General features: G+C 37.3%; 1 protein-coding gene across 1 annotated transcript in view; it reads left to right on the top strand.

Moving 5' to 3' along the window:
• LOC107700185 (ETS domain-containing transcription factor ERF-like) overlaps positions 1-17,799 on the top strand; it is a 51,964-nt gene that overhangs the window by 21,658 nt on the left and 12,507 nt on the right. The window contains exon 2 of the mRNA XM_016501744.1: positions 9,493-9,727. Coding sequence (XP_016357230.1) covers positions 9,493-9,727 — 235 coding nt within the window. The remainder of the gene's footprint in view (positions 1-9,492; positions 9,728-17,799) is intronic.

Consider the following 17,799-nt stretch of genomic DNA (forward strand, 5'->3'; position numbering starts at 1 on the left):
TTGTGTGCGTGTGAGTGTTTACAGTGGACAGTTAAATTTAACCCTGTTCATACACAGGTTCACACTCATTCATCTGTTGTAATGCATGCTCTCTGTCTTTTTTTCTGTATAAATAATCTTAAACAGTACTAGTATGGTTTCACTAAATTCATGGTACTGGTTCATTGTATTTAGCCAGTAAAACCACTGTTCTACCAACAGGTGACCAGTGCTGGAGTGGAGTTTTTGTCACACTAAAGAATAGTATTTACAAGATCCATGATAATTTCAGCCTGAACGTAACGTGTTAATTTTATAATGGATTGTTTTGTGATCCTATCGCAATGTAATGCAGAATTTGCAATAATGTAACGCAGAAGCATACAGGAGTTAAAAACTACACTTACAGCAAACTCTCAAGCCGGTGTGTGAGAACTGGAGCACAGCTCATTTCACATGCGAAGTGGGCATTTCAGTTTTTACAATCAAAGTAAAACTAAAATATTTATTTTTGTGGCACAGTAAACTTTTGTACCTTCATAAGCAGAATTTATTGAATAATACTTGGAAAATGTATGATATTAACCCTTTAAAATATTTTTTAACATCAAAGCAGCTTGTAATGTCACGTGACTAAATTAAATTACACTGAATTTTAAAACAGAGAGATATATAAACAAACACTGGCTTTTGTGAGAAGGTTATGATGTTCAGGTAACGTGGCACAGTTTTGAGAAAAGTTTCATTAGAAAAGGACTTAAGACACACAGTATGTTGTCAAAAAGAGATCGGTCTCAACATGCTCATCCACACACACTCACAAATTCACTTGTGGCCTCAAGACACACTTTGAATGCTGACTTTGTGCTATATTCAGCCCTCACACTCACCTGTTAGTGTTAAACCACAGATGATCTGTCTCCTTTCTCTTCACACCGAGTTATTTTCTATCAGTTTACATACACACACACATACTTGCTCACAGTCTCAGCAGAGGTGTGGAAATGACCAGGGAACAGTCACAGGTCCAGTGTACGTTACATAAAGATCTAGTGCCACAGAAATTACAGGAAATGAAATTGTGCCCATACTGCTCAGTCCTGTTCGAAACAGAAGAAAAGGCTGCAGTACTTTTGGAGAGCGATGTAGAATGATATCCTTCTGAATCATAATGAATTTGATTTATCTATCCATCCTCTTTTTCCAAACTCTCTTTGTTGGCAGCTCCCATCTGAGAAAAGTGGAGACAGAGGAAGAGCTGTTTTTGTTTTGCTTTTTTCCAGCCAACAGCTGAATCCCTCCTCTGTGCTGCCTGACAGAAACTCCTTCAGAACTTTTTGAGAAGTTATTTTGAGTCTCTCTCTCTTGTCTGCTCGCTTTCTCAATTTCAATTTCAAAGTACTTTATCAGCATAGTGGTTTTGCATATAGTTTTATTAAAGCATCAACGCACACAAGATTATAAAGTTACAAAAGTTTTCAATTTAATGCGTCCTTAACTGAAAAAAAGTATTAATTTCTTTAAAAAAAGTTTTCTTTCCGCAAAAAAAGTATTCTCGTAGCTTCATAACATTACAGTTGAACCCCTGATGTCACATGGACTATTTTAACAATGTCCTTACTACCTTTCTGGACCTTGAACGTGGTAGTACCCATGCTGTCTATGGAGTCAGAAAGCGCTCAGATTTCATCAAAAGTATCTTAATTTGTTTTCTGAAGATGAACAAAGGTCTTATGGGTTTGGAACGACATGAGGGCGAGTAATTAATGACAAAAATTTCATTTTTGGGTTAGCTATCCCTTTAAATAACTTACATTTCAGACACAATTTGGGTAGTGAAACTAGTTCCTCAAGCCAAAACAAGTTTTTTTAAGTAACTAAGTAATAAACTGAGTTAACGCCAGTCATCACACTCGAAATCAAAAAAATTAAAATAACAGTTTGAAATAAAATATGAATTAAAATATAATATGAACTAAACACCATAAAAAAACAAAATGACATTTTTACCAAAATGTCAGTACATATTAAGACTACTTTCTTGTAGAGAAAATGAATGAACTATTGATATAAAGATCAGAGCTTTTTTGTACGGTGGCCGAGAATTGCAAAGCAGATCACAATTCTGAAAACAAAATAACAAATTACAAACGCAAATGCAAGTCTAAAAAACACAAAGTCACTTTTTTGACTTTGAGTATTTTTGAGTATACTACTTGTTGCAAATAGTGGCAATTATCTGCACTTCAGTATTGTAGTACATTATAAAACAATATGCAATTCCAAGGGCACGCATTTACCCAGCTGCGCCACTGGAGCTGATGACTTGCAGCCACTTTTAACTAAATCTAAATAGACACCCCGTATTTTTTATTCCAGAGTAAGGGCAATTCATACAATACATTTAAACTGAGCTACTTTAATACCATCTCCGAACTTTCTACCACGACTCTGCTGTTCTTCGGCTGGTTCTTCCCTGTATACGTTGATTGACAGATGTCTCGTCCAGTCAGCGGTGAGTAATCCCAAACCAATGGCGCTGTCTCAAACTATACCTACCTTTTCCGGTTTGTCTGATTTGTCGTTGTGTTTTCTGAATTGTTAATTTGTTTTCGGATTTGTCGTTGTATTTTCTGACTTGTTAATTTGTTTTCGAATTTGTCGTTGTGTTTTCTGACTTGTTATTTTGTTTTCGAATTTGTCATTGTGTTTTCTGACTTGTTATAATGTTTTTAAATTGTTGTTGTGCTTTCTGAATTGTTATTTTGTTTTTTAGACTTGCATTTGCATTTGTAATTTGTTATTTTGTTTTCAGAATTGTGATTTGTTTAGCACTTCTCGGCCACTGTACTTTCCCCCTTTTTCAAGCTCTCCCTCAGTCCTGCCTGATCATTTTTTCCTGATGATAGAACAATGGATAGATAGATGAAATAGATGGATGGATAGAGGAGAAGAAAGAGTGGGACTGATTTGAATGTTTAAAAGTAATTAATTGCGTTAATGAAATGGATCTACAGGGCTGATTCATGGTTCGGTCGGCAATGGCCCTCCGTGTGATTGTTTTGTTCCCACAGAGAAACAGAGGCGTTGTGAAAGAGTCTGTTCATTCTTACTGCAGAGGCAGTCTGAGTGTCTGCACACACACACTAGCGGCACTGAAAGAGGGAGAATGCCACATGCCCATTACTTAAAGTGTGTCTGAGCGAGAGAATTCGATTTCTGTGAAACTTTCCGTCCACAGACCAAATCAGTTATCAAACCTAGTACAACTTGTCTCAACCAAGCAGGTCTATGATACCTGGAGAAAGCTATGTTGTGTTATTGTTCCCATTCTATGAATTGCCTTTACTCTGGAATAAAAAATACGGGTGGCTGTAAAAAGTGGCTGTAAAACATCAGCTCCAGTGGCGCAGCTGGATAAGTGTGTGCCCTTGGTTTTTGATGCGATCGACCCGGGTTCGATCCCACCTTTTGCCGAACTTTTTTTTTCTCCCTTTCCAAATCTCGTATTAGCAATGGATTCTATTTACACTAAGTGAAAATAGCAGTATTTTTAGCAATATGCTATTTACACTAAGTGCAAATACCTATTTATGTGATCTGCTTTGCACTTCTCGGCCACCGTATTTTTGGGATCTGATGGTGTGCAGTTAAAGTGACAGATGCATGTCTGCCCTCCTCCAGTATTTGACCTCTTTCAGACATTTTAGGAAAATGTGGAATGAGGTCTAGAAATGCATTACAGTGTGAAAGTGCGTCTCTGTGGGTCGTCCTGTCTTTCTTTCTGTATGGACACGTCACTGCAGAGCAGAGCGGTAGTTTCCTTGGATGCTCTGAATTCTTTAAATACTTCCTATGTAAGACTAAAGTGCAGGAGTGCCTGCGAGATTTACATTCTTGAGTGCAATCGATGCCTCAGAGAGAGAGAGAGAGAGAGAGAGAGAGAGAGAGAGAGGGAGGCAATTTGACCTGAGTGACAACAGACTACTAGAAGAGCTATGATCTCATCCCTCTCTCTCTCACCCCATCCCCCTTTCCCTCTCTCTATTGTTTCCCTCTTTCCCACCCCCTCCTCAGGCCGCCTCTTTTCTTTTCCTTCTTGTTCTCTCATCTCTTTTCTCTTCTGTTTCTTGTCTTGTCTCTTCTCTCTATCACCTCGCTCGGTTTTCTACGTTCTTCTAAGTTTTCTTCTCTCTTTTTAACTCTCAAACACTCCGGCATCCCAGGACAGAGAGAATATCTCCCAACCACACACACTCAGGCAGTCAGGTTGTTGCATTATTGATGCAGTGTGTGTGTGTGTGTGTTTGTGGGTCTGTCTTCTCTCCTCTGTAATGGGGATCTAGTGTCTCGCCCTGGGGGGAGCGGGGCAAAGAGAGAGAGAGAGAGATGGCAGCGTACAGGGGGTGGGGTGGCGAAGGTCACAAAGGATAAGTAGGGTGGGGGGGATGAGGTCATACACTCTCACACACAACCCAGCATGCTATTAAGACACTCGCACAACTCCTTAGGACACACAACTCATCATCACACACGTGGACTTCATGTTTTTTTACTTTCAAAAACAAGAAATTGTCAGTTATGTACAGTTTCCATGGCTTGTTAGATTTTTACATTAGGGCTTGATTTTAGACTGAAGTTTTTAGAGTCCTATGAAATTGATTTAATTTTCCCCAAATTTCTGCATTGCGTAAATCATAGAACCCTATATTATTAGGGGTCGGAATCTTTCGACACAATCCGATTTGATTCATTTCAGTTCAAAATTAAAATAAAATTTTTTTTTTTGGTAAATTTTGTGTAAACATCCCAATTTAAAGGTTTATTAAAATATGTGTGTCCTAATCCGCCAATAGAATTAGAATAAAGGGGAATAATAACCTAGTTACTAGTATAAGAGGCTTTTGTCTGGGAAAATGAAATGCCATCAGAACAACCTTTAGCGTCGTCATTGTCAACCAGTGCAGGTTTTATTTTCTGTGGATGTGCACAAAGAAGAAATTTGTAAAGACTTAGTTTCCTTTAAATCTGAAGTTGGTGATGAACATTAGTGATGATTGGTCGCTTTTATTAAAATGTTGTAAAATAAAAGCTTATTCAGCTATTTCGACCTTGGATTATGTGAAGGTTCTTGCGTATTTTTGTTTGCACTGTGAAACAAAACTTTTTGTGATGTAAAACTGCGGATGCGTCATCCATTCCATATTTGCAGGCCAAAAAAAGATACTTTTTTCAGCAAGGATGCACTAAATTGATAATTGACCATGAAATATTTCGGTAACACTTTAGTATAGGGACCAATTCTCACTATTAACTGGTTGCTTATTAGCATGCCTATTATTAACATATTGGCTGTTTATTAGTACTTATAAAGCACATATTCTGCATGACCATATTCTACATCCCTTATCCTACCCAACATCTAAACTTAAAGGTGCACTAGGTGATTGCCTTCAGAAACATTTTTTGTTATGCTGGTTGAAAGTCTCTTCACATCCCGATAGCAATCATTAAATTAAGTGGGCCAAATGTACTTATCTGTATTTATATATTCTGTGGAAGGCGTAGGACCAAGAAATGTTCGTCCAATCAAAACGCTCGGTCCGAGCGTTTTAATTGGCTTTCCTACCTGCCTGTCAACGTACAGTATGTATTAGCATCCCTCTGCTCACCCTGTTCGCGCAGACAGGATACGTCATCAGCGCGTTCACGCACGCTGTGGAGACAGAGCGAGAATTGCAGACAAACATCAACAACCCGATCTTCCTTCCTGGTATTGTAGTACTTTTAAAGTCTTCGCACAGGTGAATGACACATGATGTAGCCTACCGGTTCCCAATTCCAGTCCTCGCGCCCCCCGCTCTGCATATTTTGCATGTCTCGCTTAGTTAACACACCCGCTTCAGATAACCAGCTCGTTAGAAGTGAGCTACGTGCATGAACTATGTTCCGATCAATATGATCCCTACATTGTGTTCATTGCTCCCTATTCTCTGAGCAGGGGAAATCCGTTGAAGTTTACTTCACTTCAGAACATTCATTCACGGATTTGCGCTGTGCAGCGTCTTCACACACATCACACCCACACACACATGTCTTCACATCCAGTGCGAGGACTGGAATTGGGAACCGCTGATGTAGCCTATTGTAGTAATGTTGTCTCTGGTATTCTGGTCTGTGAGCTTATATGCATTCAGGGGGCGTGGCTTTGGATGGCGATTGCAGGGAGGGTGGGATGTTCGCTTTCAGTGCTATCAGGCTAAAGTTAGCATTTTCCAAGATCTCCTACTGCACCTTTAACAACTACCTAACTATTAATAAGCAGCATATTAGTAGTTTATTGAGGCAAAAGTCATAGTTAATGGTTTGTAAATACAGAGAATTTGACCTTAAAATAAAGTGTGACCAATATTTCTATTTAAAATAAACACTTTTTTTCAAACTTTCTGTTCATTAAAGAACACGCATTCACACTTTTCACACTTCGTTAAGCAACTGTTTTCAACTAACAATAATATGAAATGTTTCTTAAGCACCAGAGCAGCATAATGAAATGTTTTCTGAAGGATTATGTGACACTATAGACTAAAGTAATGGCTTTACAAAGAAATTAAAAGATATGAAAAAATGTAATAAAATTTTAAAATAAAAAATTTACAATATTATTTTGTCAAATAAATAAATAATAATATATCAGCCTTGAGAGCATAAAATACTTTTAAAATGCTTCAAAAACATAAAAAAATCCTACAGACCCCTTACTTTTAAACAGTAGTTTTCATACTTGTGTTAGTATGTATAGGTGTGTATTTCTGAGAAATGCAGGGGTGTCGTGTGATACAATGTGGGTGTGAAACATGGGTCATTACAGAGCATTTATGCTGGGACACTCTGTAATCACCTGTAACATGATTAATAACACACACACACACACAGTGCCTGAAGAGGTTTCATCCTAAAACATGAGCTCACTGTTAGTTTATTCACAGCCGTTCATCCTGAGACGAATATAGAGATCATTCGACTGGGACAGCACATTCATTCAGATCACACCTGAATCAGAGCGCTGGATGAGTTGAATTGTATGAGTGATTGCAGATCTGAATGTGAATCAACACTGATGTTTGTGTGTTACGATAGAGCAGTAACTGTATCTGTGCCTGCTGGTGAGTGTGTGTGTGTGTGTGTGTGTGTGTGTGTGTGTGTGTGTGTGTGTGTGTGACTCATAGTGTCTCCTCTTCATTGTTCATCAGGGAGTTTGACAGACATATTGAATTTAGCTCAAACTTCTTAGCATGGATCCTTTTCATGTGTGTGCACGTGTGTGTGTGTGTGTGTGTGTGTGTGTGTATGTGTGAAAGAGAGAGAGAGAATGTGAGCTGTGAAACCAGATCCCCGTCTGCAGTTCCTGAAGTCAGACTTCGCTCTCTGGTGCATGGTACATTTGACCTCTTAAAGGAGCAATCAGATGTACCCTCTAAGAGTTTGTGTGTCTGTGTGTGATGTTTTGAGAGCAAGTAGAGGTTATAGGATGTGCTCAGTGTTCAGTAAATCTACTTCTGTTCATTTGCTGAAGGTAAAAGTGTGATAAACATCTTTCCAGTCCGAGTGTAAAAAGACATTGACATTTATTTATCAACTGCCTCTCAAAATGTATAGAAAAGGCACTGTTTTTCACTGGTTTCCTGTCTTGAAGAAAGAAAAAATATTGTTCAGGTTGTTGGTAGGTAGAAACAGGAAAAACAACCACTTGAGTGTGTATTTTAGATCTGTTGAGTCATCAAGAGGAAGTGATTTGTCTGATTCTACGAATCAGTAAATTGTCGGAAGTTGTTGAGGAGTGTTTGTATCATTTATAATAAAAGCAAAACTGATTCAAGGTTGATTTTAAACTCTGCATAGTCTGATCTAAATGGATAAAAAAAGTATCCCAAATGCCTTATAAAGGTATAAATGAGAATGGTTTTGTAGAGAAAAGACTCTCTAAATATTTTATTCTGCAGGAATGAATTGAAGAATGAAATGAAGGTTTAAATGCATTTAAACTCAAGGTAGCTCCATTAGAGATCGTTTAGACAGTTTGAATAATGGTTAAATCACAAAGTAAAGCTGTCTGGTAAAGAAAAACTTTCCCTGTGTTTGGGTGTGTACCTACTTAACATTATTTTGGGGACATATTTGTAACCATAAGTGAGCCAAATCTGACGAAACCTGCTATTGGAGATGTCTTCATTTGTAAAAGTGGTATAAAATGAATAAAGTTGTTTTGTTTTTTTTACTGTAAACATGCAGAAAGTTTCCTCTTTGGTTGTAAGTTAGGGTTAGGTTATAGTATTTAACTAGAAGTCTATAAAATGTCCCGATTTACATAGCCAAGTAAATGTGTGTGTCTGTGTGTGTGTGTGTGTGAGAGAGAAGGGCCTCTGTGTGTGAAACTGAGTGTTAAGAGGATCAGTTGTTGAGGAACCACTGTGAGCCGTTACCCTATCCGACATTTACCAGCCTGAGCCTAACCTGACCCTGCCTGACCCCACTTCACCCGTCCTCACCCTCAGTGACTGGACACCCTCCATCCTCTCTGCAGCCCTTTCAAATTATCTAAATTATCATCAGATTTCTTGATTCTAGAATATGCCAATCGCATCAGATTGTGTGTTAGATTGAGAGTGAGGTTGCTGGTGACTCTCAAATCAGACCTCAGGGTGATTGATGATAAGAGATGTGACGATATAGAGCTTTTTGAAGATTTACATTTATACATTCGGTAGAAGCTTTTTTTCTAAAATGACTTGCATTGCATGAAAGATATGCATTTTATGCCGTTAATTCTCTGTTACTTGCTTGTAAAATAATTTTAATGTTAAGTAAAAAAGATGGTTAACTAGTGCTATTGGAACCTGACACAGATAAATGTATAGACTGAATTGACCTAATAATAAATGCCAATTTCCAGTAACCTCCAACCTTGTAATTTAAAAAAAGTAATAATTCATAATTATAATTAATGCATGAATACAAATAGGGATATATATTGGTCAATACTGGAAACTTTATGGTTTTGCCAATTTCCACTATTTTTAAGTAAATTTTTTAAAAACCCAATGGTAATAGCACTGTTAATTGTAATCTTTAGGAAATCTATATACCGTATATATATCTATATATATAAATCTATAAATCTGTATATTAGGAAAGTAAATATATCCATTTTTCATGCTCATATTATAATGTTGTGATGATGCTATAATTCACAGTAATTGTAATTTGTGTGGTTTTATTTTCAATTTATTTAGATAAAGTTGTAAAGAATTTTAATATTGGCCATTTATTGGTATTGGCCAGAGTTGTAATTTTATTTTAGAGGATTTGGGCTTTATTTTATATGTAAACTGAAAAGTAGGGGAATAGGATCTGTCCATGGCCAAGGTCAAACCTTGATATGATATACATGCAATATAGAGTACATATCAACCATGGTCTGATCTCTCCTTTCTGCTCTCTCCATCTCTGCAGGGCTTACGTTCCCAGACTGGGCCTATAAGCCCGAGTCCAGTCCTGGCTCCAGACAGATCCAGCTGTGGCACTTTATCCTAGAGCTGCTGAGGAAGGAGGAGTATCATGATGTGATTGCCTGGCAAGGAGATTACGGGGAGTTTGTGATCAAAGACCCTGATGAGGTGGCCAGGCTGTGGGGCGCCCGCAAGTGCAAACCTCAGATGAACTACGACAAACTCAGCAGAGCTCTCAGGTAAGTCTTTTGTCTTTGCCTTTATTCCTGTTTACAATAAAGTTTACAGTACACAATTTACAGTAGACTGATTTCAGACACAATCCCCCTTGTGGTTTAATGGTTACCTTTCGGTTACCAGGCCAGACAAGAGAGGATCTTTAATTCTCTTTTAACTGAGTTAATTTCTGCAACAACTATTTTGAGGGTTACGATTTGTCCCTTTTATTATTTACGACCGGTCTGTCTTTTCCTCCTTATACCATCTTTGGACCAACCAGAATATGCTGATCATTACAAAACATGGTCCATCTTCAAACACATCCAACCTTTTAAGCATTTACTATTTTAAAAGTAAAATCCTTGACTGTTTTAGTTTGCTCAATGCAGACTGAGGCCTATTTCTGCTCAGTCTAATTGTAGAGGAGGCAGCTAAAGCGTCCGACTCTTGTGTTGCGTTATGGGATTGACCCTTCCACTGGAGAGTTATAACTGTATGGAGTCTGATCTCTCAGTAATCCCGGTCCGTTTACCTGTGCAGGAGCTAATCTCATTACAGTACAGACAGGTCAATGTATTCTGAGCATCCGAGTTTTAGCCTTCACTCCATTTTCTGACCTGATCTGCATTTGCTCATTTGTACCTTTATTTTCGTTCATGACTCACCTGCTTTAGCAGATCAGTGCTGATCCTCAAAGTGGATGGAGAGTGATCCACTTTCTGCCTTTATTTGAAGGCTTCTCAGGACAGACCTCATACGCTAGGGCTGAGTTAAGCCACATGAGGGTTCAGTGCTGGACGTAATCAATCAAACACCCTATTGATTACCATCAGTGTATGATCCAGCGCAGTTAAACCACTACTGGGGATGTGGGATTTGTTAAAGGGATAGTAAATCTGCCATTTCACCAATAGTGTAGAAACAATTTCCACTCAGAAATTGCTAGTACATTTAACAAACAAAGAACAAAAGAAACGGCAAGTATACACATTGAATTAAATGTGATATTTTGAAGTATTTTTTTTTAATTGAAATGGCTTTTTTTTTTTTTTAACTTGAGTAATCTTTTATTTACAACTTTTAAATTATTTTTATTTGTTCCTAACCTGGATGCATTATTGATACAGAACCCTATTGACTTTCATTGAACAGAGACATTGTAGTTTAACTCAAATCTTAAAGATATCTATTAAATATAAATAAATATATATATTAAACACCTGTACTTGCAGATTATATAATATTGATGAATAAAATACTATATAATAGTACTTAAAAAGAGCACACGTTCTTAACATACTTTAGGTACACTTTATAATAATGTCAAATTAAACATTTGAAAGTTTTACTTAAAATTCTTAACCAAATATTTTAATATTTTTTTTGTCATGCTTTATAGTACCTTTTTTATGTGTTGAGTAACACACTAAGGGACTTGTTTAGTAAAATTTTACCTGAAGATTTTAGATTTTTTTTATCATATGTTAATTAAAAAAAATCTTGTAGAATTTTATCTGCTGTATTTTTGTGCTTATTTGGTTTTATTTTGTGTTTGTAGATTTATTCCAACTCCGTACTTGCCATGAAAAAAGCCTTAGATGCTGACATGGCAATAAAAATAAATTACTACTACTAACACTAAGGTACATGTGTTACATACTTACAATTCAAATTTTAAACTGTAGTTTGTTTTTGATATTACATTTAAAAACAATATATATTTTAAATGTACCAAATTGCAACTATCATTACAAATTTACTGAAATACATGACATAAAAGTTTCAATAGAAATGACATTAAAGTAGGGCTGCACGATTATGACAAAAATAATTGTCGATTATTCCCTTGAAATTGTAATTGCGATTATTAATTACGATTATCACAATTTACATTGAATGATGTTTATACCATTGTTTAATGCAACTGCAAGCCGTATTTTTATATGAAAATAAACCAGCTGAAAACACTCTAACTGAAAAACTTTTATTGCTTTTCTATAGTATTAAGCCTCAAATGTCAACTATAAATCAGATTGGTTTCTTCTTTAAATTATAAAAAAGTGATTAGAAATTCGATTAATTGTGCAGCTCTACATTAAAGTATATTTTAGTTTACCATAAATGCTTGTCAATACATTCAGCAGTACACTTTAACCACATTTCAAAGACAGTGTTCCTTGTTTAATTCTAAGACTCAGAAAGAGTGTAAAAATCAACAAACTAAACAAAATATCTGTTTTGTTGAAAGAAACCTGAAACATCTAGGACCGAACTTGCCTACCCCTGTGTTATACTAAAACTAAAATTAAAATAATGGGAAAAACCCTTAAGATAAAATGTAGAAAGAAAAAAATGCATCTTAAGCACACAGAATAACATAAGTGAACTTTGAACGATTAATTGCCGCTTTGAACGATTATGTAATTGTAATCGCGATTAGAAATTCGATTAATTGTGCAGCCCTAGTACATGAGTAACAGTATTTCAGTTTTGGCCTGTGAGAGCGTGTCTATTGGCGGTGTGTTTCTGGGTTGTGTTTGTCCCTCAGGTCATGGCACGATGCTGCAAATTTTGCAGCAATATTTGCTAGGGCTGCCACTAACGACTATTTTTATTTTGATTAATCTAAACGATTAATTCCCCACAAAAAATATCTGTTTTGTTGAAAGAAACCTGAAACCATGAAAGGTTTTATTGTGACTGCTTAAAGGAATATTTTTTGGAATGTGCTGTCTGTGCCTAATCTCGTGGGTCAGTTCTCAGTGGCTACGTTTACATGCAACCAAATAATCCGTTTGTAATCGGATTGACGGCTCAATCGGACTGAAAAGCCTTCATGTAAACACCTTAATCGATCCGATTGAGCTCGATCGGAATTAAATTTCAATCGGATTGAAGGGGGTGGTTTATTCCTTTTCTAATACGATTGAGAGTGCATGTAAACACTTGATCGGATTGAACCCCGAAACTGAAAGGACTGCGCATGTGCAATGACGCAGAAATAGCGTAATGACGTATGACGCGCTGAACGAACGGCTCTTCCTTTTGAATAAAGTGTTGTATAAATGCATGTCCTGTCATTATAAAACTCTCCTTTCACTCGGCAACTGTGAAGTGGAGCAGGACAACCTCCCACCAGTCCTTGTTTTGGATTCTCATCCACAGGCAACCCGTTTTGGGCGCAGGGAGGGGCATTTTTACTGCGTGATAAATATGAGCAGCACAGCACAGAGGTTTATATGTATATTTATCCATAAATGGATACATATTAATTCTGCTGTTAAAAACAAATAAAGAAACCGTGTAGTAGAGTGGTTATTATGTGCAAACAGTGAGAAACTCTTTATTTGTGCAGTGTGCGCATGTAAAAAAAAAAATCTATTCCGATTTGAAGCTTGTGACATATAAACGCGCACATCAACCCGATCACTTTATTTAGCGTTCATGTAAACACTACATTCAGATTCATCAATCGGAATGAATTCAGTCAATTGACAATATTTTCCCAACATAATCCATTAGTGAAGTCCTGCCTCATCTCATAGATTCTGTAGCATTTGTCAAGTCCTTATTAGTATCAGTGAGTAGGCCTCTATGTGTACTGCTGATTACTGATGTAAAGCCAGACTTTGCAGCAATAGTGTGTAATGGTGTGCTATATGGGATTGGATTTAGGGAATCACATCATGTAATCCATGGCAGTTAGGAGACAGTTGGAGCTGTTGTTAGGAAGAGAGATTTTGCATGATTGCAAACTGACAAGATCCCATGTTAACAGCGTAGTGCAGGATTAATGCTTGTATGTGTATGTGTGTGCTGGTGTGTTTTTCCATCAGTTATCCAGAAGACATAAACACTGTCTTAAAAGCTCTACCACTTATGTTTGATAATCCAAGTTCTACTTTACTTCTCTTCTTCTCTATTTTTAGCCTATTGTTTGTTTTTCCCAGATCAGATTTTGAGCCTAAATGTATTCCGTTACAAAACAGAAAGTATAATGAGAGTGAAGTGTAAACTGTTTACAAGCTGAGAGCTGTGCTAAACTATGATGTCACCCTTCCTCTTCACTCTGTCATTACAAATGTGAATGTGTGCTCAGTTCACACAAATGTGTATTTTCCCTTGTGTTTGAAAGAAAGTATAGCTATGAAGCCAAGCTACTTGTTGCTGTAATTATAAGTGACTTCTCTCAGACTGTCCCTGTCAGACTTAGACAACCACACACCGACACAGATACGGTTGCCAGATTGCCAGTCTAAACCTTAGTACCTTCAGTTAAATGAGTCTATTTTTTCATAGAGCAAAAACGCTTTTAGAATTTGGAACACAACTGATGGCCATTCATTCTGTATAAGCCTGTGCATCGAGGAATACGTGATCTGATCACCAAAAGTGATTCATCCTGGAAACACTGGTTTCCAGCATCTCTACAGGCCTCCACATCTAAAACATGGCCTGGTCAGGGGAGAAGTCCCATGATGCAACATTTCTCCATTTTATTAAGAGTCTCATATGGCCATCAGAATATGACTTTCAGGGTCATTGTACCATATTTTTGAAGGCTTTCTTTCATTTCTTCTCACTTTGCTAAGAAACTTGTTTTACTGCCAAACTGTGTAAGTCACTTGTGTATAAGTTACCTGTGTAGAACATTCAGAATTTGGCAACACAGCTTATGGACCGCATCGAACATCTTTTTTGTTATTTAATTTTATATTTCTTTTAAAATGCACCCAAATCATCACAAAATATTTTTGCGTCTACCTTCCCAAGCACACCTTTCGCACAGTTCAATCAAAACTAGCTAAATTCAGTGACTTCAAACTGCTCAATCTGGAAACACTGCACAAAGAGTGGCACAAAGTGCGTTTTGAAATCTGAACCTGGTAATTGTTGGACTGGTGGACCTTCATTTGCTGTCAGATAGAGAGACCTTGTGCTTTGATCATTCTCAGCATGAGTTCCTTTCTGTGTTCTGGGCAGGAGATATTTGCATCGCCCTCGTCAGAAGGTCAAGCAGCCGCACATAACTTCTCATTTGAGTCCTCTGTTCTCTTTCCTCTCTCTGCAGACCTTAGTCAGAGTAAACAGCGCATTACTGTGAATGCGGAGGGCACGGAATTAAAAGCAGAAATGTGTAGGTTGTATTTTTGTGTAAGTGCTCGCATTAATTCTTTGGTACAAAAATGTGTTATTTGGGCTATAAAGTTACTTAAATTGTCTCCCACGTATCATGAAAAGGTTACAGGGTCTACATTACAAGAAATACTCCCTGTAACTTTGCACAAATAAGTGATTTTTATTCTTACTTTTGAAACCATGCGTATTGTAAAGTTTATCCCAATACAATGCCACAGAGACTTCCATTGTTTCAATTCACTTCATTAACATTAAAGTCGCAATGAAAATGAAGTAACATCAGACCTTTTTTTATTTTAATGTTTATCTGAGTGTAACAGATAATTGAAAAAGCATTTGAAACGGCATTAATGTTAATTTCTACATATGCTTATACATTTTAAACATGTTCAAGCTAATGTCTTAAATTAACATTAACCCAGATTAATAAATGTTGTAAAAATATGTGTTTTAATAAACTGAGGGATGAGTTGTAATTATTTTCTGGTAACAGTTTGAACTTCCCTGTAAGACCGTATGGTCTTGTTCCTCTCTTCTTTTTCCCTTTGTCTTATTTCCTCTCCATTCTTTTTTTCTTTCATGATGTCAATGACTCACTGCCATTCCTCCACATCTACACCGCCTCCCTACCCCACAATCCCACACTCTACTCCTCCATCTGATTCATACCTTCAATCTGACACTTCTCAAACTCACAACAGGGCTTTCACATTCAACCCTGCAGCTTGTGACGTCCATTTATTCCAGGACAAACGCTCCTTTTCAGACATTTCTTGACCACTGTATGGCATGTGTTAAAAGTCTGGGCTAATGTTCTAATCCTGACTGGAATTTGACTTGATGTTGATGGAGTTCGGGGTGTTGTTTCAATTATGTTCTCCTGCGGGCAGCCCGCTGGGACTCGACTCATCACCTTCCTGCCACATGCGTGTGGAAACTCCGCAAAAATGGAATTCTATTGTCCCACTGTTGATGTTCCACTGAACGTCAGGACATTTCCTGTCTGGCTCCAAGCACGATGGACGCCCAAATACTCATTCCATTCCTTATTAGATTTCATCCCTCTTTTGTCAAAACTGACCCAAAATAACTCATCAGAGCTTGTTTATTTAAACTCACAGTAGCTACTTGCTAAGAATTTTTACTTTACAAAGCCATCGAAGTGCCAGTTTTAGTCATGTGACCAATGTGAATACATTGAAGCCGTAGTTTATCCAAAAATAAAGATTCTATCACAAACCTTCATGTCGTTCCAAAACCATATCACTGTGTCCTAATTACACGTGACGCGACAAGATTCCAGCCATAAACAATTTGGCTGTCCACACCAGATGCGTCAAGACAACGTGACATGACAGAATCAATCAAATACCACAGCCAATCAAAAGCGTGTGTGGGTGGGCTCTCTCTGGAAGCGCACTGCACTCGCAACGAAATGGATAAGTTTATAATCAAATTCATAAATATTAAACTTTTTTAACACTGTTAAAAGTCCATACTTAGTGACTGATACCATCTTTGTTATGGAATTTGGTTCCATAATTTGGTTGTTATGCTTTGTTATGTTGTTGGTTCACATTGAGTTTGCAGCTTTAACGTACAAGTTTGCTTAAATTTATTTTCTATATCTGAGGTAAACTATTTGTTGTTGCTTTCAGTATGGCTATAAATGTCACACAATATGATATTAAAACTCACATTAGACACTTTTAACATTGAATAAAGCACATAATCAGTACCTGAGATTATCACTGTAATAGTTTGTATGTTGTTGTTCCAGCCGCGATGCTGCAGAAATAGAAACCGTTTCTAAAATAGAAATTTTGCGTGTCGCCATCGCGGCTGGTTTGGACAAAAACTCAGATTAACATTGAAAAGATACCTTCTATCACGCATCACGGCATCACGTCATGTGTAGTTTGGACACACGGTGTGACTTTTTTTTTTCCGGGAAGCTCGAAAGAAGATATTTTGAAGAACTGTTTTTGATCATATGATCAAAGTCAAACAATATTAAATGCACCTTTTTGCTTTCTCAAAACTTTTCTAGATCTTTCTAGGGCTTTTTCCCTTTAAGAAATTAAAACCCTTCGACAAAGTCTTTCGTCATATTAAACATGCCTATGATGTTATTTCGATGTTCTCAATGCAATCATCAGCATCAGAACCGATGTAGTGTTGATTGAAGTGGCCGGCCATGATTTCTTCTTCACTCTTTGGAGATTTGATTAAGATTGACTGTGTGTGTGAGTGTGTGTACTTGTGGAAAGAGTGGGTCAGAGGCCTTGTCCTACAACAGCTCTCTTTGTTTGGAGGAGGATGACGACATGCGCGTGTGTGTGTGCATGTGTGTGTATTTGAGGGCAGATTTGGGTCTTATTGTCAGGGACAGAATGAGCTCTTTATTAGCTCAGTGGGTGGAGATACGCGCATACACACGCTAGTGCAGCAGTGACACGCGCTAACACACGCAGCATACAAAACATGATGTTTATCTCTGGCTTCTCAGTAGAGCTTATGGATGGAGTGGGTCTCACTGTCCGTTTACCATCTGCCCTAGAGCCACACAGGCCCACTCATACCCCACCCCATCGTTTCACTTTTTCTCCACTCGCTTCAGAAACGCACACACATTTACTAAATGAGGGCTTCTGTTGTTTATATAAAGCTAATTGGAACAACTGTAGACCTAAACCACACCATCCCTGTCTTTAATAGAAAACTCTTTAGGTTCTTAACATGACAGTATTTTTATGAATTGTTTTGAAAATGTAAATGTCCCCATTGAGAGGTTTTGTCCTATTTTTTACCTTTTGGGGACAAATTTGACCAAAATTAGAGCAAATACATAAACCTTTATATTTCCGAGAGCTTCCCATTAAGTTCTGTTGATTTTCAGAAATTTGTGAGTTTGATGATTTTTCTTTAGGAATTTGTGAGGACATTTTTAATT

Source organism: Sinocyclocheilus anshuiensis, unplaced genomic scaffold (assembly GCF_001515605.1).
Source record: "Sinocyclocheilus anshuiensis isolate Anshui unplaced genomic scaffold, SAMN03320099.WGS_v1.1 scaffold955, whole genome shotgun sequence".
Taxonomy (NCBI): domain Eukaryota; kingdom Metazoa; phylum Chordata; class Actinopteri; order Cypriniformes; family Cyprinidae; genus Sinocyclocheilus; species Sinocyclocheilus anshuiensis.